This window comes from Quercus lobata, chromosome 10, assembly GCF_001633185.2.
Source record: "Quercus lobata isolate SW786 chromosome 10, ValleyOak3.0 Primary Assembly, whole genome shotgun sequence".
Lineage (NCBI taxonomy): Eukaryota > Viridiplantae > Streptophyta > Magnoliopsida > Fagales > Fagaceae > Quercus > Quercus lobata.
The window spans coordinates 38,425,387-38,450,578 of record NC_044913.1 but is presented as its reverse complement, the minus strand read 5'-3'; the positions used below and the strand labels follow the sequence as shown (position 1 = coordinate 38,450,578).

Here is a 25,192-nt window from a genome sequence, read left to right as displayed (position 1 = left end):
AGAGGGATAACAGCCTCGGCCCCATAGGTCATGGTAAAAGGTGTCTCCCCTGCTGACCGTCGTGGTGTAGTCCGATAGCTCCATAAGAAGTGCGGCAGCTCTTCCACCCATCTTCCCTTGGCGACATCCAGTCTCTTCTTTAGCCCGCTGACTATGACCTTATTAACAGCCTCGGCTTGCCCGTTTCCTTGAGGATAGACTGGAGTTGAGTACCTGTTAGTGATCCCCAACTCGCAGCAGTATCTTCTAAAGGCCTTACTATTAAACTGGAGTCCATTATCCGAAATGAGGGTGCGAGGGACCCCGAATCGCGTAACAATGTTTCTTTAGATGAATTTCTTAGCATCCACGTCCCTAATGTTGGCTAGAGGCTCAGCTTCGACCCATTTGGTGAAGTAGTCTGTGCAGACCAGTAGATATCTCTTATTTCCTGCTGCCTTTGGGAAAGGTCCTACAATATCCAGGCCTCACTGGGCGAATAGCCATGGACTGGACAGAGGGTTGAGGGCCCCGCCTGGCTGATGGATATTCGGGGTGAACCTTTGGCACTAGTCACACTTTTTAACATACTCTAGGGCTTCTTTCTGCATCCCCGACCACCAATATCCCTGGGTAATGGCTCGGTACGACAGAGATCTTCCTCCTGTGTGACTCCCACAGATCCCTTCATGCAGCTCTTCAAGCAGTAGTTCTGATACCTCAGGGTGAACACACAGTAAATATGGCCCGGAATATGAGCGTTTGTACAATTTGTGGTCCTCGGACAACCAGAACCGAAGAGCTTTTCTTCGTATTTTCTCTACTTCCGACTTTTCCTTGGGCAAGATGTCATCTTTGAGGAACCTCATGATAGGGTCCATCCAGCTAGGGCCCACTCTGACATCATGAACAAGGACCATGCCTTTGACTACTTCATTCGCTCTATCCAGGTGCACGACGAGAATAATTCGAGGCAGATCCCCTGCCGAAGAGGTGGCAAGCGTGGCCACCGAATCCGCATGAGTGTTTCCGCTTCTAGGGACGTGCGAGAAGCTAAAAAAGTTGAAGCCCAGCTGTAAGCGTTTAACCCAGCTTAAGTACTTTTGCATCCTTGCATCTCTGGCCTCTAATTCTCCCTTTACCTGGCTCACTACCAGTCTCAAGTCCGAGAACATCTCCACTGCCTTTCCCTCCATTTTCTGTACCATGGCAATTCCTTGTAGCAGGGCCTCATACTCGGATTCGTTGTTTGTGGCTGAGAACCCAAGTCTCAAGGACTTCTCTATGATGGCTTCCTCGGGAGATATTAGGACTAGCCTTACTCCAAATCCCCTTTGATTTGCTGCGCCATTAACGTACAACTTCCAACACGGGGGTCCTTGTGTAGAGATCACTCTAACTGATTTTCCGTCCATGTTCTGCTCCTCTGCCACTATTTCTACTGGGGGTTCAACAAATTCGGCTACTAAGTCAGCTAGGACCTGGCCCTTGATAGAGGTCTGAGGCATGTATTTGATGTCAAAAGCTCCCAGAATTGTGCTCCATATGGTAATCCTTCGAGTGTAGTCAGCGGTTCATAGTATAGACTTCAAGGGTAGTTGGGTTAGAACAACCACTGTGTGGGCTTGAAAATAATGGGGAAGCTTTCGCGTAGCGTGGACCACAGCTAGTATGGCTTTCTCCAGGGGTAGGTATCTGACCTTGGCTTCATGCAGTGACTTACTCACGTAATAAACCGGCTTTTGGATGCCGTTGTCGTCCCATATTAGCACCAAGCTCACAGCATAGGGGGCTACAACAATGTATGTGTACAGAACTTCATCGACTTCCGGACTGGACATGATAGGTGGCCGGGATAGGTAATCCTTGAGTTGCTGGAAGGCCACCACATAGTCCTTAGACCACTTAAACCCCTTCCACTTGTTGGTCAAGAGATAGAACGGCCTGCATCTATCCGCCGACCTGGAAATGAATCGATTGAGGGCTGCGATCATCCCAGTAAGCTTTTGGACCTCCTTTGCATTTTGTGGCGGTTTCAGGTCGTTTATGGCCTTGATCTGGTTAGGTTTAACCTCGATTCCCCTATGGGTAACCATGTAGCCTAAAAACTTGCCTGATCCCATGCCAAATGAGCACTTGGAAGCATTCAGGTGCAACTTATGTTTCTTTAAGACGCCAAAGGTGCCGCCGAGGTCCCCTAAATGCCCGGACACCACTCTACTCTTCACCACCATGTCATCGACGTAGATTTCGATGTTCTTGCCCAGCTGTGGTTCGAACATTCTTGTTATCATCCTTTGATAAATGGATCTTGCATTCTTCAAAACAAATGACATTACCTTGTAGTGGTAATTTCCGGTTGGTGTCACGAAGGCCGTTTTCTCCTAATCCCCTAACGCTAGTGGTATTTGGTGGTAGCCTTAAAAGGCATCTAAGAAACTCATCCGAGGATGGCCCGCTGTCACATCCACTAGCTGGTCAATCCGAGGCAATGGGAACGGGTTCTTAGGGCATGCCTTATTTAGGTCTGTGAAGTCCACGCAAACCCGCCATTTCCTACTTTTCTTCTTAACTACCACTGTGTTGGCCAGCCATTCGGGGTAAAAGACTTCTTTAATAGCCCCAGCATGCTTAAACTTCGCCACTTCGTCTCTAATCGCATCGACATGCTCTTTTGATGGGCAACGGGGTGGTTGCTTCTTGGGAATGATGGCCGGGTTGACATTGAGGTGATGGCAGATGAAGGCTGGGTTGATTCTGGGGGCGTCACAGGCATCCCATGCAAATACGTCAATATTCCTTTTAAGGAACTCAATCAGCTCCTCCTTTTCCTGAAGAGGCAGCTGAGCCCCTACTCGAAAGAATTTCTCCAGGTCATCGTCAATAACCACCTCTTCTAGGTCTTCGCATTTCGCCTCCCCGGCAGTTGGGTCAGGGGGCAAAACCGAGGTCTTTAGTTGCTATAAATTCTCCTCAACGGAGGCCAAGGACTCCGTGTCGAGCCGATGTGAGACGGCCGCTACCACGCATTGCCTCGCTGTGGGTTGGCAACCACGGATTTCAAGGACTTGGTCTCCTGACAGGAATTTCACCTTCTGGTGCAACGAGGAAGCAACAGCCTCTAAGGTATGGAACCAGGGCCTACCGACAATGGCTGTATAGGGAGAGTAGGTGTCCACCATGATGAAGTTCACTTCCACTATTTCCGAGCCGGTCTGGATGGGTAGCCTAATCATGCCCATTGGAATGACAAGCTTCCCATCGAAGCTCATCAGAGGGGAGTTGTAGGGCATCAAGCCCTCTGGTTTTAACCCCAGCCCCTTGTATAAGTCGGGGTATATAACCTCAGCCGCACTGCCGCCATCCACCATCACTCTTTTCACATCTAGTCCCCAATTCGGAAGGTGATTAGCAGTGCATCGTCGTGGGGCTAGATGGTCCCGATCTTGTCTTCCTCTGAAAAACTCAAAACGGGACGAAAGCTTATTCTAGCCCTCTTCGGCCTTGGTTGGGACTCCTCGGCAGGCAGTTGAGCCACCGATAACACTCGTGCAGGGCGTGTGCCTGTTCTCCCTGGCGCATCCATGATTACGTTGATCGTTCCTGCGGGTGGCCTCAGGGCAGCATCCCTTTTGGCCTCTTGATGGCCTTGATGACCACTGGAATGATGTAAAAGGTGCTTCAGTTTTCCTTCCCGGACTAGCTGGTCCAGGTGGTTCCAGAAGTTCTTGCAGTTCTCTGTAGTGTGGCCATGGCCTTGGTGGTATTGGCAATAAAGGTTCTGATCGCGTTTCGAGGGTTCTCCTGCCATCTTATTCGACCACCTAAAGTATGGCTCGTTCTTGATTTTCTCCAAAACCCGATGTACTGGTTCTCGGAATATGACATTGACAGTCTGTGCATTGGTTGTTCCGGGTTGCCTTACAAAGTCCATCCTCGGGCGGTTGCTGCTATACCGGTCCGACCTGAAATCCCTCATCTCCTGAGAAATAACCTTCTCTTTTCCTCTTTCCTGCAACTAGTCTTCCTCCACTCGTTTGTACTTGTCGATCCGATCCATCAGTTGACGCATACTGGTGGTGGGTTTACCAGTCAGAGACTTCCACAAGCCGTGATCAGCTGGGAGACTATTTTTGAAAGTAATGATGGCGACGTCGTCAAAGTTGTCTTCCATTTCATTGTACATCTCCCAATATCTGTCCGAGTAGGCCTTTAAGGTTTCTTCGTCATGCATGGATAATGACAACAAAGTGCTCAAAGGTTGAGGGGCTCTGCGGTTCGTAACGAAGCGGGAGCCAAAAGCTTGGGTTAGCTACCTATACGAGTCTATGGAGTTCGTCTTCAGACTGTTAAACCACCTCATTGCTACTGGTCCCAAGCTGGACGGGAAAACCTTGCACATCGGCACCTCGTTCCTAGAATGGACAGCCATCCTTTGGTTGAACTGGCTCACATACTCCACCGGGTCTGTTCTACCATTGTAAACGGTGAAGGTTGGCTGCTGGAACCGTCGAGGAAGTATGGCCCCTTCTATGTGATACGTGAAAGGGGACTTGGAAAGTTGATCCAATGCCTTGCTCATGGCATCGTTTCCCAAGCCCCTAGGAGATAGGCTTCTGCGCCTACGCCTTCGGTAGTGTTATTCTTCGTGGGAGAAGGTCTCACTTGGGGGAGTCTTCGATCTTCGTCTATAGTCGTCATTACTTTCATCGTCGGAGGGCGCATCAAGTCTGGAACGAGATTGCCTCTGTTGTACATGGTGCACCTTTCTTTTCAAATCGTCTATTTCTTGCTGCATGGACTGCCTATCGTTCTGTTTCTGAGACATATGTCTCCTAACTTCTTCTTGTTAAAGGGCTCGATTGTTATTTCGTCTCTGAAGCACATGGCTGCTCGCACGAGAGTGGCTCCTACTGGTTTAGGTGGTGCTTACGCTTCCCTCTCGAAACCTTCCATTCTCTTCGTTTCGGTCGCGCTCGGGGTTAGGGAAGTTACCCCGTTGTTGGGATTTGGCTAGTTCGAGCTGATGGGAGCCTGTTTGATGAGGGCCTGATCCTACCATGCCGGATCGTTGTCCTTACTAACACACAAGTTCTTCCCACAGACGGTGCAAATTGTAGGGGGTGGGTTTGAGCATTCCTTCTATTAGACGAAAGGTCTCAAGCCCAACTGGCCCAATATAATGAATTTTTAGAGAATGGGCTTAAGAACTAGGTGTTAGTCTGAACCACCATCACTAAACACGGTTAGGTGCAGACTGACTAATAAGGAAATGGGTTCAAGCAAGAAATGTTGTCCCCGGGCCTTTCGTTTGAGGAGCTTGGTATTCTTCTTCTTCTACTTTTAGTACTAGGTTACAGTGGTTTTCAAGACCATGCAGACTGCTGTAGTTTTCTCATTTTTCTCTCTTTCTGCTCTTTTTCCACGATCCCTCATTCTTGGAGGGTCTCTCACATTATATACTTCTTTCCAGTCGATCTTGACCCTCCGCCTGTTGATCGTGCAGGTCATTACTTGAGTGCTCGTCCCATCAGCCGCCTTCTCAAGCCCTCTGTGAGTTGCGACAACCAATGCCGCACTATTCAGGGGTCCTTTCCTCATGAATGTGGTCAGAACCTTAGTTGGGCGCATTCAATGTGGAGGTGACAACTTTTCCTTGAATTGCTCCTACACCATACCTCCGTGTGTGTCCTACTGTACTCGTCCTTTCTTCGGGGAGCACTCTGAGAGGCTACATTCGAGGGCGTGCCGTTCTTTCCTTCTGGATTCTGGAATGCCGGGGACAGAATCATCCTCAACAACATCTCTAGGCCATTTGGACTTTCATTGTACGTCCTCGGACATTTTCCTCTCCTTGATGCGGGCCTTGGGCCCAGTACAAAGTGAGCTGGGGTTGCTAAGTTCTTTGGCCCCACACATGTATATACATGGGGTTACAAGTTAGTGTTTATTAAGAAATCTCTTATAATATATATATTTTTTTCCTTCGGAGAAAGTTATACAGTAGAATTTTTTTTTTTTTTTAATTGGAGTTATACAGTAGAATTGATATAGATAAATCATCTTCTCCAAGAAAAAAAAAGAAAAATTTCAGATGGAAAATATACTTTGCAGCCTCACATAGCTGTCTCCACCGATTTTTCCTCCACCTCCTTTTGGGTCTCCTGCTTCATACCTTTCTTTAAGCTTTTGCTGAGAAGATTTTTTCTTTCTCCTGGGATAATCTTCTTCAAAAATTTCTTCTTCTTGACAATCAGCACAATCACAAATATCCCACCATATGTGTCCAGTGGGTGATTTCCCTTCATAGCAAGGCTTTCCATCTTCCCGAAATGCTTTGATCTGGAGACCATCTTCTTTAACATAAGACACTGGTTGAAGCATAGCAATTTGGGTTGGGAAGACCGTTACATCCTTCTTTTCTGATTGTTCTGTCATAAATTTCGTCTCTACTTCACCATTTGCTTTTCTTATGAAGAGAGGGTCTTTTGACTGGATCAGTTTGGTTGCCTGATGAAGCATCTCATATTTTGTAATCCACGATTCTGGGAAAAGAGAAGCCATCTGATCTTTGGTAAGTTGTCTTGGGACAAACGTGCACATGGGTGTCATTCCTGGATCAACCTGGATCAACAATGCATCATTAGATTGGGCTATATCCGGAACCGCTATATCAAAAGCATGATTCTGCAGCCGATAGGCCAACTGATAGTGAAGTGTGGCAGCAAACGTATCCTGCACTTGAGAGGCTCCTGTAATTTGGACTTGAACTTTAAGAGCATCACAAAGATGGGGGTCTTTTAAAGACATATTGAAGTTTGGAAAGAGAGTAACAAAGATTGTTCCCGCATTTAGAGTGGTTTAAACCGTTCCTATGACAGCATTTTGATATTCCAGAAATCTGGAATCAAGAAGTGAGATTCTTGAGACTACACCTGTACTTTATGAGAATCCTAAAATTATATAAAAATAAATTATTTAGTCATTATCACAAAAACATTCTGAATAAACCAATCAATTTTACATAATTTGAATTTTTTAATTTCATTCTGAGAATATGAATAATGATTTTTGAAGGAATTTTAAGTATTACAAAAAAAATTAGATAAGAAATTTTAGATTTATCAATTTATTTATATATGCTTAATTAATTTATTTTTATGGAAACTTTTAATTAAATAAACAGAGATGAAAAAAAGAAAAAAAGAAAAGAAAATAAAAAGGCGTGGACAAAAAGAAAAAGAAATGGAGAGAGGCCAGAAAAGCAAACGATCCCCATCCCATCTGTTCCTTTTTTATTCTTTCTTGTGCTTTCAACTTCCTATACTGTGACTCACTTCACCTTCACCGATCTATTCTAGGGTTTCGTTTCGGATCTCTCTCTCTCTCTCTCTCTTCATTCGTCTCGGTACGTATCAAATCTATATATCTCTCTCTATTTATATGTATCAATGAGGATTTTAGGGTTTCAAATTTATGTTTTTGTTAATTTTTAACGTTCAGAATTAAGAAATTTATTTCGTTAATTCTCTGTTTGGTTGTCGAGAAAGCTTATGAATTTGAAAGAAAGATGGAATATTGTGGAACGAAGAAATTTGGTGTCTTTGTATTCTAAATTGTTTCAATCTCGATTGAAAAAAAAGTGAAGGAACTCACTTTAAATAACAAAACCTAATCTTTGTATCGGGAAACATAGAGTTGCAATTCATTATTCATGTTTTTTCCCTTATTTTTTCTCTCACTTTCTCGGCAAACAAACGGTTCGTTATGATTGAGTGTGGTGCACAGTTATATTCTAGTGTTGAATTGGATTTTTGGCGTCTTGGAAACCAAAATGGTGAATTGTGATTGTGTAGTTCTCTGTTACACTCTGTAATGAAAAGCTCATGATTTGAAAATTTTGGATTTTTATTTTTATTTTTTCATTGCATGCACTTTCTTGACAACCAAATGGTTAGATTATTGTTGTGTGTTAATCCTTGTACCATTTTGTTAAATCTTCTAGTGTAGTGGCCAGTGGGGTTGAAGGTGAGAGATGTTGAGGTTCCATGTGGGAGGAAAAGTGGTGGAGAAAGTTGATTTGTTAAGGAAGAGCCACTGGGCATGGCGCTTGGATGTGTGGCCTTTCGCTATTATTTATGTTTTGTGGTTAACTACCGTTGTTCCTAGCATAGACTTTGGGGATGCTCTCATTGTTTTAGGTGGACTTGTAGCTCTTCACATCCTGGTCTGGCTTTTCACTGCTTGGTCCGTCGATTTCAAATGCTTTGTCCAATATAGTAAGGTATGTAATATTGCTTACAAATATATCAACATACGTGTATATAATGCATTATAGGGATTTTATTGGGTTTATTTTTGTATGCAGGTTAATGACATTCACCATGCTGATGCATGCAAAATAACTCCAGCCAAATTTTCTGGTTCTAAAGAAGTAGTGCCTCTTCATTTTCGTAAATTAGTAAGTCCAATATATTAAATTTTCTCTTTGTAAATTTTCTTTTTCCCTGATTATAAAGAAATTTTAAGATTTGGGTTTTAGTGCTGAGATGCTGTGCATACTTAAATCAAGCTGATTCGCTTCTTAAGGTCTGCCTGCCTCGTGGCTTAGCAGACACCTTCGGTTCTCACCACAGGTGGAATCCAAGTTTGAACCACGGGCTCTCTATGGGGATGTCCTGAATTACCAATAGCCAAAAAAGAAAAAAGGTTGTTTTGCTTCTTAAGGTCAATTTCTGCTGATAAAGCTTTATAACTAATTGTGGCTTAGTGGGTTCTAAATATTAACATTTTGGACTATTATTGAACTCCAGCTCTTAAAAACCGAATGTTACAAGGGAATGTAACATTGAGCTCAATTCTAGCTTTCATCAAGTGGTGAACCACATTGAGATGAGAATTTTAGCTTTGATATGGCTTTTCGTTGGAAACTTGTGACTTGATGTGGTTAGTTGTGCCACTGTCTTTTATGCTTTAGGTTCTGGAATTTGTGCCTTTTTGGGCCAAGTATAGTGGCACCTGGTGAAAATAATGAAGCAGGGATGAAGTCATTGGGAGCAATTGGATCATTGAACGCACCTAAAATTTAGGAAAACAAAAGCAGATTGAAGTTTGTGAGCAATGATGACACCTAGGATGATAGAGTTTGTGGATTTGTTATTGCAAAAATAATTGCATCTTTCTTTTTCCTTATCATTGTGTATTTATCTTCCCTTGGTTTGTTCTTATAGCTGCAAGGCATCCTTTTTCAAAGAATACTTTTAATATACAATATATGTGCTGACATCAATGCCAGTACTGGACTCAACAAAGCCTTGATTTTATCTACTTAGGGCCACACACAGACATGTTGTGTTTACTGCCACTGTTGCCTTTTGGTTTATCATATCAATCAGAGAATGAAATAGGAGTAATTATTCAACTCAGGTATCCTATACATAAATATTAAGTTGGGAGTGTATATATTAGATAGATAATAGATTCCATCTTTTTTTTGGGGGGGGGGGTTGGTGGTGGTGGATAATAGGTTCCATCTATTTCGTTGTATTATTGGCTTATGATGTTGGCAATCTTGTTGAAGTGAAGTTGTGAAATTCATTTGCTTGATGACATAATCTTTCTCTTGAACAGCAAGCAGGTTCTTCTTCATCCTCGGTTGATTTGGAAGAGATTTACTTTGATTTCAGAAAGCAATGCTTCATCTTCTCAAAGGAAAAGGAGACCTTTTTCAAGCTTCCTTACCCTACGAAGGAAACAATTGGATACTATCTCAAAAGTACTGGCCATGGCTCCGAAGCTAAGGCATTTGCTGCTACTGAAAAATGGGGACGGAATGTGTGGGTTACCTTTTTTTACCCTTTCCCTTACCTTTTTTTAGCTGTTTGGTTTTGCTTCTTCATACCTTTGAATGGAAGTGTTAGACTGTATAAATAATAAAATCCTTTTCCTGAATAGCTGTGTAGGAAATATATACAGTAGTTCCCATGTTACGTGGGTAGGAAATATATACACTAGTTCCCATGTTATAGAAAAAGTAGGGCCACCTATCATTATGTCCCAATTATTCAATTAAGTATGGTGGAAACAAGTTCAGCTATATATATATATATATATATACACACACACGCGCGCGTGCGCACGTGTGTATTAATTTTCACACTGTAGGCTGCAACAGTTTTGGAAGTTATTTGGAAAATCGCATTTCAATTGGAAGGTCACATCTAACCTAATAAAAGATATGGGGATGGACAGAATGTGTCAAATTGACTTGATTACCACTTACTAGTACACTTAATATGCCTGCATAAGCAAATACTACATATATATGATGGGGGTGATACCAGTTATTTTGGAATTTGGAATTTACTGAATGAGGCTGGAAGGTGTTAAATAATTCTTCATTTATGCTTGAATTTAATTTTCTTTTACTTAGGTTTCCTGCAAGTTGATATTTTTAGAATTCTATTAATTTTATCATTGTTTATGATGCTAGTTGCTTCTTTCTTTGTTCTTCTTCTGGTCACAACCTCTAGGACCCTTTGTTCTTGTATTTTTTTTTTTCCTTTTTTTTTTACTTTTAAATATGAACTACTAAGATTCACCATCTGATAGTTACTTTGAGGGGCTCCAAAGTATGTCAATATTTGGACAAGGCTTTACATTCTTCTCTGTTCACTTGTGTTTTGTGTACTTGTCTGATATTTATTAATGACTTGTTTCCTCAGGTTCATTTTTATGTCTACCCTAATGTTGATTGTGATACTCCCCAAAAAATACTGTTTATTGAGAATAACCTCTCTTTGAATAATTGGATCTAATGTGTTTGAGATTATTTTTGTTTTGTTTGCTGACTTATAGATCTAATTTGTGGACTTATCTTTGACTTTTTATTTTACTTCTCATATTAGGTTGACATTGTTGGTGGAAGTTCGTCTCTCTGAGACTGGTCTTGGCTTAATTAATTTAATTCTCCTTTGTAATGTTTACATTTCTTTGTCATGTAGATTTGATTACCCACAACCTACGTTCCAGAAATTAATGAAAGAGCACATCATGGAACCATTTTTTGTATTTCAGGTTGTCTTTAGTCAGCTCTCTCTCTCTCTCTCTCTCTCATTTTCAGTTTTCTTTTGTATGTTTGTATGCAGTTCTTCACTCTTTTGCTACCTTGGTTTTTTTCTCTCCTTGCGTGTAGGTCTTCTGTGTGGGTCTCTGGTGTCTGGATGAATATTGGTATTATAGTTTGTTCACCCTGTTCATGCTGTTTATGTTTGAGTCAACAATGGCAAAAAGTCGGCTAAAGACATTAACTGAGCTAAGACGTGTTAGAGTTGATGGCCAGACCCTAATGGTGTATCGGTGTGGGAAGTACGTTGTCGATGTCAATTAAGCTGGTTCTTTAATTTTTATATTAAAATTTTTGTAATTGCTTGTCTAATTATATGTGGATATTTTTTAGGTGGGTTAAACTCTCTGGTACTGATCTACTGCCTGGGGATGTTGTATCTATTGGGCGCAATTCTGGCCCGAATGGAGAAGATAAGGCTGTACCAGCAGACATGCTTATATTAGCTGGAAGTGCTATTGTGAATGAAGCCATTCTTACAGGCGAGTCTACCCCACAATGGAAGGTGATTCTCTCTTTCTGATAACTTAATCTTTATTGTGCTGACAAGTTTTGGTAATCTTATTTCCTGCATGACATTGCATAATTCATTGTGTGGGGTGAAATACTCTTCTTCCTCTTTTTAATAAGTAAATTCTGCATAGTTATTTATTAAAATTTTTTCCTAGTTGTTAATTTTTGAGTTTAGGCAATCTTGTTGGGTGCTATGCTGCTTTGTGTTAGTGTTTGATGGTTAGCATAATTCTAAGACACGAATTACTGTCTTCAGATGCCTCATAAGAATAATTGATTCTATGTTCAAAGACAGGAAGTAGAAGAAAAAACAAAAGCCGATTGTATCTTTAGTGATTTAATCAATTGTTTTCATGTAATTGTAGTAGACTAATATCAAACTTGTCACATGCTGGACTTTCTTATGCTTGGTTATATCTCCCTCTTCTTTTGTGTTTGCGGTTGTTTACAGTAATTCTGCCCTAAACTCTTCATGATTTTCCTTTTAGCTAAATTGATTGCTTTAATATATTTAATTGTTGACTTTATATTTTCCTCTATCTGTTCTGTTTTAATAATCTCTTGTCCAGTATAAAATGTTATTGTGTAGATGATGATGGGTATTGGAGAGCCCCCACCTGCGCTCGCATTTCCCCTAAAATAGAAAATAACTTTGTATATGTGAGGACATTTGCATCTTCATCTCTATCAGAGTCTTTTCTGGCCCATAAGCATATGGATGCTGGGGCATTTATATATTTGGTGTTGGTTTTATTAGTTTCCTTTTTTTTATCAGTTTCCTTTTTTTTACCCAAAAAAAAAAAAAAAAAAAAAAATTAAGATGGTATATTTTTTTTCCAGGTTTCAATCATGGGAAGAGGAATTGAAGAGAAGTTATCAATTAAGAGAGATAAAAGCCATGTTTTATTTGGTGGGACTAAGATTTTGCAGCATACTCCTGATAAGGTAGTTAATGTTAAAAAAATCTTTTAATATGGTGAGACACGCTCATGCCTTTTAAAGTTATGCTTTTAATTTTCCTTCTGGAGACAGACCTTCCCTCTGAGGACCCCTGATGGTGGTTGTGTAGCAGTTATTCTGAGAACTGGATTTGAAACAAGCCAGGGGAAACTGATGCGAACAATTTTATTTTCTACTGAGAGGGTAATTGATCTGTGATTCTCTGTCAAGCTGTGATTACACTACTTTATAGGCATTTTAATTCCGTGTTTGGGATGACCTTTTTTATTTTGCATATATTTTCAGGTTACTGCTAACAGCTGGGAAAGTGGGCTGTTTATTTTGTTCTTAGTTGTATTTGCACTAATAGCTGCGGGTTATGTACTTAAAAAGGTAAATTAGGGTTCCCTTAGGGGAACAAAATGGATGTTCATTACTGTGTTTGATTTCTATTTGTGATAATGAGAATGTCACTCATGTAGGGGTTAGAGGATCCTACGAGGAGCAAGTACAAGCTTCTGCTAAGTTGTTCACTTATTATTACTTCTGTGATTCCTCCTGAGCTGCCAATGGAACTATCAATAGCTGTCAATACATCTCTTATTGCTTTGGCACGGCGTGGAATATTTTGTACAGAGCCTTTCCGAATACCATTTGCTGGAAAGGTGTGTTCTTAGTTTTTATTTGTAAAGTTTCTACCTACATGGGGGATAGTGCTCTTTCCCAATAATAATCTGCATTTGGAAAATCTTTGAAATTGGTGCGATTGGTCACAAGTCTTATCTTCCCTCTTGGGAGTGTTTTAGAATATGCTATGAGCAGTAGCTTTGGCATCCACATTTAATACTCTGCTAGGCCTTATACATTATCTGTTATGTCACCCTTTTTCTCTATTCCTGGTTGTATACTTAAGTACGGGTAAGTGTGGCATGAAGCTGAGAAACCTGTTGCTAATGCATATATTGATTTGTCATTACATTAAATGTTTTTAATTGTTTCTCCCTCTCCAGGTTGATATATGTTGTTTTGACAAAACTGGAACACTTACATCAGATGACATGGTATGCACCTATGGAGCTCAGGATTTGATGCTCATTTATTATTCATATATGCCTTTTTGTTCATATATTTTTGGTTTCCTTTTATGAGATCTTTTGTCTTTGTCTCTTTTCAGGAGTTTTGTGGAGTTGGTGGATTAACTAGTAGCATGGAATTAGAATCTGATATGTCTAATGTGTCTGTGCGCACAGTGGAAATTCTGGCTTCTTGCCATGCCCTCGTTTATGTCGACAACAAGCTGGTATGCAGATGTCATTGTTTGGATAATAAGTATTAAGTAATTTTATATGGTTTTCAGTTTTGTGACAAACCTTATTGTTGTACTTGGATGGTGAATTACATTGGGTTTCTAAAGCTATTTGTTTCGTCTATATATATATATAGTGTATTTTGGTAAAGAATTGCACTTTTCACAGCATAAGATTTTAGGCAAGTGCTTGGCATCAGAAATCTTTTATTAACAATCTCAGGATTCTTACGAATTTGATGTAATTATCCAAGTATCATTGGTCTGCAAGGAATGCCAACTGTGACCATTTTTCTGCAATCATATTTGAATACACTATTGAATGTCCGTCAGCTCCCTTATGGAGAACCTATAATAAATTTTCCTTAAAAGTAGTTTGTGCTTTTATGGTCCTACTTTTTGGCTGGTTGGTTTGCTTGTGGCATTTAGATTGGATGTGCCATGTATGTATGAGAAAGAAAATGAAATAGAGACTGCTGCTTCAGATTTTGTTAGCCTTAAATGGCTCACAACTATTGATTTGTATCTTCTTTTTCATTCACTTTATCCTTCTTTTTTACTCATGTTGGTTGGTTCAAGTTACCTGTTGTTGTTAAACTGTTTGAGACTACTTTCTTAGAAGATGCCCCTTACTAGAAACTAGGAACTTGAGAATAACATCAGTTAGAAAAGAACTCTCAACCTATCTGTTAAGAACTTACATCCAACTTTGGCACAATAGAAAACATACTTCGGCAGAGATTATTTCTTTCTTTCCCTGTTGGCACTGTTCAGTATGTATGTTCTTTGAATCCTTGCTGTGTCCCTGTGTAATTTGGTTGTCTGTGAGAATGGAACCCTTAACCTATATGTTGAAAATTTACATCCACCTTTGGCACAATAGGAAACATACTTTGGCAAAGAGTAGTTTTGTCTTTCCCTGCTGGCATTGTTCAGTATGTATGTTACTTTGAGTCCTTGCTGTGTTAGAAAGCTCCATTTTTTTAATCATATTCTGTTCATATTTTACTTGAAGTTTTGCTTTTATGTTTCATTTCTCACTGATGAACATTATTTTCAATCTTTTATTTGAAAATTATTTGCTTATAATTGCTCCTGTTGCTGTAATATCACAAATTCCTGTAGGCCCACTCTTGTAACAAAATAATAAGAATTGTTGCCTATAGGTAGGTGATCCTCTAGAGAAGGCTGCACTTAAGGGAATTGATTGGAGTTATAAGTCAGATGAAAAGGCCATGCCAAAAAGGTATGCTGTGACATTTCAATATCATTAGTCTTATTGCTCTTTGAGCTTTATTTCTATATATAGTTTTATTTTCATTCTTTAATCCGAGATTGGAATGTGATTTTATGGACACGTATTCGTTCTCTTTATCTTTTTCCTTGCTTTAGCTACGCTTTTTGCTTCTGTTATTGGTTCCTTTCTTTACATGTTCTTTTTGTTAAAGAACATGTAGCAAGAGATTTTTATTAAAAGAGCATAAGAGGGTAAAAAAATCACTTAAGAACCAGAGTAAAGACAAATGAAGGTAGCAATCAAAAAGAGCTCAGTTGGTCATTGACTGTATCTTTGTCTATTAATTTTGGTGGAAACAGCCACTAAAGTCTTGAAGCCAATTTCTGCATAAATAGATTTTTTTTTTTTTTTTTTAATGATTTTATGACATGCTATAAATTGCAGGGGAAGTGGCAATGCTGTTCAGATTGTTCAGAGACACCACTTTGCATCCCACTTGAAGAGAATGGCAGTTGTTGTTCGCATTCAGGAGGAATTTTTTGCTTTTGTGAAGGTCTGTTTTATTCGTGAACCCTGCAATTGGTATGCATGCATGTAGGGATTAGGAATGCTATTTTACTTGATGCTTGCATAATCAGGTAGCTTATAAGTAAGAAGTTATTGTGTATTTTATGGTAAAATTTTGAAAATTTTATAGGTAGATATGAAAATGTATTTGGGAATATGCTATGATATATAACGTCAAGATTTTTCTTTAGAAAAAGAAGTTTTTCAAAAATTCCCTAGAATTTTTCTGATTTTTGAAATACCACCTAAAAGGTTATCCTTGAGTTCTCTGGATGCTCTTTTAGGTTTTGGACTTGGGCCAACACCTCCCTAGGCATTATGAACTCAAGCTGAGGAGCCACTCCTCTAACTCCCAGTAAAACTCAATGGCTTGGTACTCTTAGTTTGTTGGAATGTCAAAATGTGACATTTCTGGTTGATTTTACAATGAAAATGTTCCTTACAATGCAAGTAACTGCATAAGCATAATTGGAAATTCTGGAATGCAAGTGGCTTGAATAGATTGATATTTGAACATCCTTTCTCCATGTAGTTTATTGATTAATTTCAATCAGTGTAAAAGCTTAGAAATCAAAATACTGTATCATTGTAGGATCCTCTGTTACCCTTGTTGTTAATTGTTGAGCTGATTATTGTTCAGTATCCTGCTAGTGATAAAAAAATCCAAATAGAAGCGATTGGAGATTCAGTCCTGCTCTTTCTTTCTTTTTGTAGGGATTTTTTTACCCTTCTACCGTTAAAATTCTTTGAATCTCATTGCAGGGTGCCCCTGAAACTATTCAGGATAGGCTCATTGATGTGCCATCATCATATGTTGAGACCTACAAGAAATATACACGTCAAGGGTCTCGTGTTCTGGCTCTTGCTTTCAAGTCTCTTCCAGATATGACAGTAAGACTTTGAGATTTATTTTCTCCCCAGTGGCATAGGATTTTGTTTTCCGCTATGTTGAGGGTTTTTTATTTTATTTTAATTTGATTTGATTTTATTTTCAGGAAAAGTGTGTTATGTTTTTTTGTCTTCTAAGAATATAAAGTATTGCTTCAGGTTTAGAGTGACAGAATGATTTCTTTATTGTTTTGGTTATCTATAATGCCGGGTGTAAAATGACAAAATCCATTTCATCTTTTCAAGATTTCAACGTCAAAGAGTTACCTCAAAAGTGGACAAGTTTTGTTGAGAAATATGCCCAGCTCAGTGTTCTCTTTTTAGAAAAAAAGGGGGAGGGGGGGGGGGGATTGTAATTTGACACTGTAACTGTTGTTGACTCAATTATAATATACTTGTCTGAAATTTAGTTGTACTTTTGTGTATATAGTTTTATGCAATTCTGGGCAAAGGATAAAATGCATGTGGTTATATTGTCATGTTTGTGAACCCTTTTTCTCTCATTCCTTTACTTCTATATATTTCACTCCTTTGGTTATTTTGGAAAGGATAAAATGTATTTTCTGAAGTTTCTACTTCCTCCTGATATCTGAGAGTTTTGAAATTGGAATTAATATGTAGTAATAATATTAACAAAAAATCAACCTGAGTCATGTGTGGTTTTGAAAATTAACTGTTATTACACTTTGATTACTCTCTAACTTTGGAGCTAAATTGAAGTCTAAAGGTGTCGTTTTAGTGGTGAGAATCACAAAAACTGCCCTTTTTACTCTTCCGATCAAGAACACTATTGGTTTTCCTCTTTCCCAGGCATTAATTCATTAGTTATTCCAATAAATCGTTCAATCTATTTATATATGTTTGTTTGACTTGTTGCTTATTTTGTTCCTGCATGAAGGTTAGTGAAGCTAGAAGCCTGGATAGGGATATAGTGGAGAGTGGCCTTACTTTCGCTGGTTTTGCGGTAAACAATAAACTGTTCTATTTACATGCAGTATCTATCACTTTCCTATGGTAGAAAAATATTTGCAGCAAATGCTTAAGAGTTGTTTCATACCCCAAAAAAAAAAAAAAAAAAAAAAATTACAAATGCTTGATAGTTGTTACTTATCATATTTATTGTTATTAAATGCTCTTAATTTAAATGTCAGGTATTCAATTGTCCTATTAGAGCAGATTCAGCCACAGTCTTGTCCGAACTAAAAGCATCTTCACATGACTTGGTAAGGGACTTTATTTTTATTTTTTATATACCTTACCTATTCTCTTTTTGATTGACAAATAAAACAGGCACCTATACATGATTGAATCTATGACCTCACCCCCAACTCCTTGTTTGTAAGGAGAGAAGTTTAACCCTCTATCAGATCTGTCCAAAAAGGGTGGAACCGTGGAAGTCAGTCATGGTAGCATTGGTTTATCTGTTATAGATAAAAAAAAGTTGCTAGTGTGATTAAGAGCTGTATTTGGTAATAAGTTTGATTAGTGTCTTTTTAGGGATGGATTTGGATTTTGTAGGTGCACATCCAAATTTATCCCTCAATCCCTAAAATTTTAATTTTAGGCTCCGTTTGTTTTGATGTAAAATATTTTTTGGAAAAGCAAAAATTTTCAAGTTTTTGGTTGTGTTCTTGCTCCTGAAACATTTCCAGTGTTTGGTTGCATTCCTAAAAATGCTATGCAAAACATATTTTCTACTACTTCTCCACATGTTCTCATCTCCCAAACACATAATAATAATAAGTTTAGATTAAAAAAACATGATTGGTGACTGGTGGTGGCGACAGGAGACTGGCGACATCAATGCAGGGTGGTGGTTTGGCTGCTGAGTGAGCGTGGGGGGTTCGAGATTGGGCTGATGAGTTTTTGGTGAGGCATAAAATGTTATGATTGCAAATGAAAGCGTAAAACATTTACTCTCAAAAGTGCCTCAATTTTACTGTCAACCCTAAATTGTGATGAGGTTGACCAGCAGTTTCAGTCACCCTAAACATCTGCATATGTGAAAAATATTTTCCATCGAAACAAACGGAGCCATAAGAGACTTATTTTTCCCATGAATATCAATTGGTAAAACACGCTTACGACAGGATGATCATTCACATGTTTCTTTTTAAATTTTGGCAATTCATCTAATTGATGCTCAAACTTTTAGGCATGGACTGAAGGCCTCTTGTCTTCAGCCTGAAGGTTTTGGTATGGAGACAGTAACTAGTTCCTTTGTGCTCCTTCCACTATATTTTTCTTTGTTTCCTTTTTAAAAAAAATTTCTTTATTATGGAAACTATGCAAACCCCTCCCCCCCAATTCTTATTTTTTTGGCCTTTTTTTAATCTTTATTTCGATACTTAGTCCAATCTAAAATCTACACCAATCCTCCTTGCCCCTCATCTGCTTGGGCTACAGCTCAAATTTATATCTAGAAAATAAGTTGTAAATATCTACATGAAGACACTGTTTCCTATTGACAGGTGATGATTACTGGTGACCAAGCTCTGACAGCTTGCCATGTTGCTAGTCAAGTTCATATTGTATCAAAACCAGCATTGATTCTTGGTCCAGCGAGGAACGGTGACGGGTATGAGTGGATATCTACTGATGAGACTCAGATGTTTCAATACAGGTGAAGGTTTTATTCCTTCTTCCCCCTGGTGGCCCCCCTTCTTTCTTATCATGGTTACCTCTATTTTGTTTAATTTGATCCATATTTCATCCTGGCTTTATATCCTAATAAACTTGCATAGGACACTATGTTTGCTTTGAACTCATGTCCTATGGCTTCATGCATCTTATCTCGTATTATGAAGTCATTTAAATAGCTTTACCAGTTTGTTGAGCACTGTTCCAAATTATGATTTACTTTTTGTTTTTTGGATTGATCTAAGAAGTGTAATTGATTTCAGTGAGAAAGAGGTTGAAGCTTTATCAGAGAGTCATGATCTCTGTGTTGGTGGGGACTGCATTGAGATGTTACAACAGACCTCTGCTGTTTTACAAGTCATTCCTTATGTGAAGGTTCTGATTCATACATATGTCGAACTGGTTGTTGATGTTGTAGCCTTTGTAATGCATATCTGGATTGTTGTCTCAGGTTTTTGCAAGAGTTGCTCCTGAGCAAAAAGAACTGATCATGACCACTTTTAAAACAGTGGGAAGGATAACATTGATGTGTGGGGATGGAACTAATGATGTTGGAGCTCTGAAGCAGGTAATATGTTGCTAAAGATAGTTATTTCTTTTTCATTTAATCTTTTCAAGTTTCATGGATATTTATTTTTCCCAAGTCAGAATTCAGAAGTTATCTTTTCTTATAGGATGATATATTACCCTTAACTCCAACCAGATTTCCACCCACAACATTTTTGGTTAAACCACCCTGCCAGAACTGTTAAAACTGATATTTCGATTACACTGCTATTTGCCTATTTTTAAGTGACTCCTTTCAGCCAATGATTGTATATACCTGCAAAGTTTACTCAGGTTCTTTTCACCTTGTTTCTGGGTTTACGGAAACAATATTATTTCTGGTGGCATTATTCCTACTTCTGCAGCTATAGGTTTGCACTTTTACCCAATATGGGAAGCTGCTTCTGTTGGCTTTTGTATTAGGACCCTGCCAGAGTAGCTTTAGATTTAGAATTGCAGTTATCTATACTACTATTTAAGAGACTTCATCTGTTTGGGATGAACTTTTCTCTACTTCAAAAATACCCTTACACTCTACGTTTAAGCACATGCAAGATTGGAGGACAATCTGGTAAAAATACATCTCTAACTCCCACTAAAACATTGCCTACAAGACAAGACCACTCTCTTGTTGGTTTTCAAATTGCTTTATCCACTTTTAGATTTTGTGTTTTCATCACACCCATAGGTATTTTTGTTATTGAAAAATGCAGTCCCGAATTATGATGAATGAAAATGATTAACCTTACGAAAAAAATAGAATCTCACGTGTGTGCTCAGAGGCTAGTGTGTGTGTATATATATATAATGAGATACTATTTGCACAAAGCTAGCTCTCTCTCTCTCTCTCTCTCTCTCTCTCACATTGGATATGCTGTGATTGGAAATTCAGTTGTGGCAAATTTCAGCATGAAGGATTTACATTGTCAATAGACGATATACTTGGAAATTTTCATATATATATATATAATGAGATGCTATTTGCACAAAGCTAGCTCTCTCTCTCTATCTCATTGGTTATGCTGTGATTGGAAATTCGGTTGTGGCAAATTTCGGCATGAAGGATTTACATTGTCAATAGACAATAAACTTGGAAATTTTTTTCTAGTTATAATCCTGTATATACCAATTAAAAAAAAAAGTATAATCCTGTATCTAGTTTTGCCAAATCAGATGCATCAGAAAAAGGTACAATCATGTTATTTATTTTTGTTTTCAGGCTGATGTAGGAGTTGCCTTATTGAATGCGGTGCCTCCAAGTCAAAGTGGAAACTCATCCTCTGAAAAATCTAAGGATGAAAGTATGAAGTCCATCAAATCAAAAAAATCAAAGCCCACATTGGAAGCAACTGGAAAGGCTACCATTTTAAATGGAGAAGGCTCTTCAAAAGGTAAAGGTACTACAAGATCAGACACTAACCTTTCAGCTGGTAATCGCCATCTGACAGCTGCAGAGATTCAAAGACAAAAGCTGAAGAAGATGATGGATGAGCTAAATGAGGAGGGTGATGGTCATGCAGCTCCTGTTGTCAAGCTTGGTGATGCCTCAATGGCATCACCATTCACTGCAAAGCATGCATCAGTTGCCCCAACCACTGACATAATTCGTCAGGGTCGAAGTACTCTAGTAACTACCCTCCAGATGTTCAAAATACTTGGCCTTAACTGCCTTGCTACAGCATATGTGTTGAGTGTTATGTATTTGGATGGTGTCAAGCTTGGAGATGTCCAGGCTACAATCAGTGGTGTCTTCACAGCTGCCTTCTTCCTGTTTATCTCACATGCCCGTCCCCTTCCCACTCTATCAGCTGCACGGCCCCACCCAAATGTCTTTTGCTCCTATGTCTTACTTTCTCTCTTGGGACAGTTTGCAATCCACTTATGTTTCTTGATTTCTTCTGTAAATGAGGCTGAGAAACACATGCCTGATGAGTGCATTGAGCCAGACTCCGATTTCCATCCCAACCTGGTGAATACAGTTTCATACATGGTGAGCATGATGATCCAGGTGGCTACTTTTGCTGTAAACTACATGGGCCATCCTTTTAACCAGAGCGTCTCTGAGAACAAACCATTTTTGTATGCCCTCTTGGCTGCTGTTGGTTTTTTCACAGTTATAGCTTCCGATCTATTTAGGGACTTGAATGACTGGTTGAAATTGGTGCCTTTGCCGGTGGGGTTAAGGAATAAGCTACTGATTTGGGCTTTACTCATGTATTTGGCCTGCTACTCCTGGGAGAGACTCTTGAGGTGGGCTTTCCCTGGTAAGGTTCCAGCCTGGAAGAAGCGACAACGGCTTGCTGCATCTAATCTAGAAAAGAAGAAACATGTCTGAGTGAATGAAGACTTGATGCGGAGTGGATGGAACTGCATTGGGCATCATTTGAATGGCTCTGCAGTTGGTGCTGATTGTAGCATCAAAAGAGCGCCATAGGGAAGGGATATAGCCAATTGGTCTTACTTTTGTAACTTTAATTTGATTAAATTATGAGGTTTCTTCCTCTTGTAGTGAGAAATTTTGTCTACCAACATAAAATATTATTTTGCAGAGAAAAATGAATATTAGGCACTAGTCACTACTCAAAAACTGTGATATGAGATACTTTTTGATATAGGAGATTCAAATGAATATTTTCAACTTTCAACACCAATGTATCTGACTTTCTCCCAGATATGGTAATTGTATGTCAAAAAAAAAGAAAAAAAAGGAAAAAAAAAGGTTATTCGATACTGAGGACTGTTTTACTCTTTGTTTCATGCTAAAGGGTTCTGTATTCCTGGTTTTTTTCAGCTATGTAATTTATAACCAATAAGATAGGCATAAAGTTATCAAAAAAAGAAAAGAAAAAAGATAGGCAAAAAGAATGAGGCAGAAGGGTTGAACAATGGCATTGTAGTTTTCTCTCTCTCAAGGTATAAAGTTATGTAAATGAATAACCAATACGACAGGCATAAAGAATGAGGCAGAACGGTGAACGGATGGGTGCATAATATGCACTGCATATCATGGCCCAACTTTTAAGTTAAGTGCAACGCTAAATGCGAGTTGGAACTCCATCTCCATTGTTTCTATATGTACAGTTGCAAAAAGAGTAGAGAACTTTGCCATAAAACCTGACCAGAATTCTGTATAATCCTTATGAGTTCATAGAAAGTAGAAGTATTTTACTTACAAATGAACAATTCTTTTTTTCATAAAGTGCACAAATCAGTGGTTGGTAAATCATTATTGAGACTGATCTGACTTGTACCTTGAAAATCATCTACCTTGTTTATAAAAAAAAAAAAAAAAAAAAAAAAAAAAAAAAAAAAAAAAAACAAGGATCTTTAAAATTGTTTTTGAGAGAATGACATTTTTTGACGGGTGGGTTTTGTTTAAAATCGTTTTAGAAAGAAATTTATGCTACTCAAACCTACTTGTTAGGCCACAAGCTTTATAATTCAACTTTAACAAAGATGTCTAGAGTTCTAATTCTCTCTACTCCAACTATCGATTATATATATAAAAATAAATAAATGAGTTTAGCTATATAGCTACTCAAAGTTAAGCTGAGATGAGATCATAAACACAATATATTAGGGGACGAAGTAGCGTTAAATCAATGGAACATTACAAGTTTGGAAAGAAACTTATACTACTCAAACCTACTTGCTAGGCCACGAGCTTTATAATTCAACTTTTAACAAAGATGTCTAGGGTTTTAATTCTCCCTCCTCCAACTATCGATTATATTTATATATATATATATATATATTTATATAAATAAATGAGTTTAGCTATATAGCTACTCAAAGTTAAGCTGAGATGAGATCAGAAACACAATATATTAGGGGACAAAGTAGCGTTAAATCAATAGAACATTACAAGTTTGGTTTGTGATATATAAATTGCATCACTAGAAGTGAAGCAAGATTGAGTCAATGACAATATTGTTGAGGTCACTATTGTACTCAATATCACTATTAAAATTTCCTAATAATCATGTAAAAATGTTTATGTGCTGCTAGCCAAGAAGTCTGTGGTCCTTAAGAAAGTGAATTCATCACTAGGACAATGCTTTTTTGGCTACCATACCCGTACTCATCGGCAGCCTTCTCCAACAATTGCTGGAAAGTGGGATTCTTCAACATAGAAAGCGGGATGACAAATCTTTTCAGTTCTTTGCCAACGTACACCACAAAGTGCCCCTTTGGTGCTCTTTTCGTCCCCTCATTGTCATGCTTCCTAGCCATTTTGAGACTAAAGTGAATGTGCTTAAACGGGTAGCTTCTATATCTATATATATAGTAGTCTAAATGTTTGTAAAACTTGAATTGTGCTTATTATCAATGTCTAAGAAAGAGGGTGGGGGCAGAGAAAGTGAGGTGATACTGTGATAGCTTCTTGTTCCGTGGCTAACATGTGTAAGAGGGGACACATGGGGTATGTAGCTTGTACACTAAATTGGAACTAAAACAAGCTCAAGATTCTTCACACAAGTAGATATTACAAACACGTTTTACTTTTAAAACTTACGAGTTCTGAAGAACAATGAGTCCACACGGTTTAAATTCAATGAAAGTACAAGACGATCATACAAAAATATTTTCTAGTCATATCTCAACACTGAATGCCATAAGAGTACTAAAACCTGCCATTTTTATTTACACTTGCAAATGACTTGATGCAGTCTTCATTATATGCATGTGGCTACAAATAAGAGCTTATCTTCATCATTTCATGCGTGTATTTGCTTCCACAAGTGCTGAGTCTGCTGTCCAATGATGTGACTTAACATGAATGGCTTTCTCTATATAGAAATCACGTCTTTTGGGTTCACTATCCCAGCCTATCCTAGAACAGTCGAATTTTTGTTGCTTCTGAGGTTCGTTAGTCTAATTATCTTGAGGCTCACTGGTCTCAATCGCTTCACCGCCCACGTTTAATGGGCAGAGTTTGTCAATGCAATATGCAGATGGCTAGCTAGGAGGAAGTGAAGCATGATATGCTACAGCCTCCTTGTCCTTGGATTGGAAAATTACACTTTGGCAAAAAGGGAAAAATTGCAAGTCATTCTATTTGGATCAAAGGTAATTAAAATGAGATTTTTTTTCAGCAATTTGTTCATACGTGCAAGAGATATAATTGTCAACTAATTTTATGATAATGGCTTAGCAGCAAAGTTATGCAACTATGTTGTAGATTTGTAACGGGGCATTGCGTCAATTGCACTATCTTCTTGACTGGTTTTTGTATTTCAAATGCCTAAGATAGTAGTAATAAGCTCAAGATTCAAGAATACCAAGGTCTACAATAACCTTCTCAAAAAGAAGAAAAAGAATAAAAAGGCTTGACAATAATGTTCATAGTATCAACCATTGGGTATGTGCTTCCACCTTGAGGATCATCTGGAATTCATGTTGAAATTTAAGACAAGTGGATCCAAGTTTCAAATCATCTTGTCTTTTTCCG

The 25,192-nt window shown here is 38.6% G+C and overlaps 2 protein-coding genes across 3 annotated transcripts; one reads left to right on the top strand and one right to left on the bottom strand.

The window, feature by feature from the left end:
- Window positions 1–3,409: 3,409 nt before the first annotated feature.
- Window positions 3,410–3,958, bottom strand: LOC115964715. The gene has a single exon (XM_031083975.1). It carries the CDS (start codon window positions 3,956–3,958, stop codon window positions 3,410–3,412), a length of 549 nt encoding a protein of 182 aa, XP_030939835.1.
- Window positions 3,959–7,211: 3,253 nt separating this feature from the next.
- On the top strand, window positions 7,212–22,391 carry LOC115966065 (probable manganese-transporting ATPase PDR2). 2 transcript variants are annotated; one of them, XM_031085404.1, is made up of 22 exons: window positions 7,212–7,387; window positions 7,990–8,263; window positions 8,348–8,440; window positions 9,610–9,815; window positions 10,983–11,055; window positions 11,174–11,346; window positions 11,438–11,609; window positions 12,458–12,562; window positions 12,650–12,760; window positions 12,863–12,949; window positions 13,039–13,221; window positions 13,567–13,617; window positions 13,731–13,856; window positions 15,029–15,108; window positions 15,544–15,652; window positions 16,429–16,557; window positions 17,453–17,518; window positions 17,706–17,777; window positions 19,026–19,177; window positions 19,458–19,569; window positions 19,646–19,762; window positions 20,960–22,075. In XM_031085404.1, exons 2-22 carry the CDS (start codon window positions 8,015–8,017, stop codon window positions 22,073–22,075), a joined length of 3,582 nt encoding a protein of 1,193 aa, XP_030941264.1. In that variant the 5' UTR covers window positions 7,212–7,387; window positions 7,990–8,014. The 2 variants fall into 2 exon arrangements, with proteins under 2 accessions (XP_030941264.1, XP_030941263.1); XM_031085403.1 differs by having other exon boundaries at window positions 7,213–7,387; window positions 7,985–8,263; window positions 20,960–22,391.
- The last annotated feature ends 2,801 nt before the right edge of the window (window positions 22,392–25,192 follow it).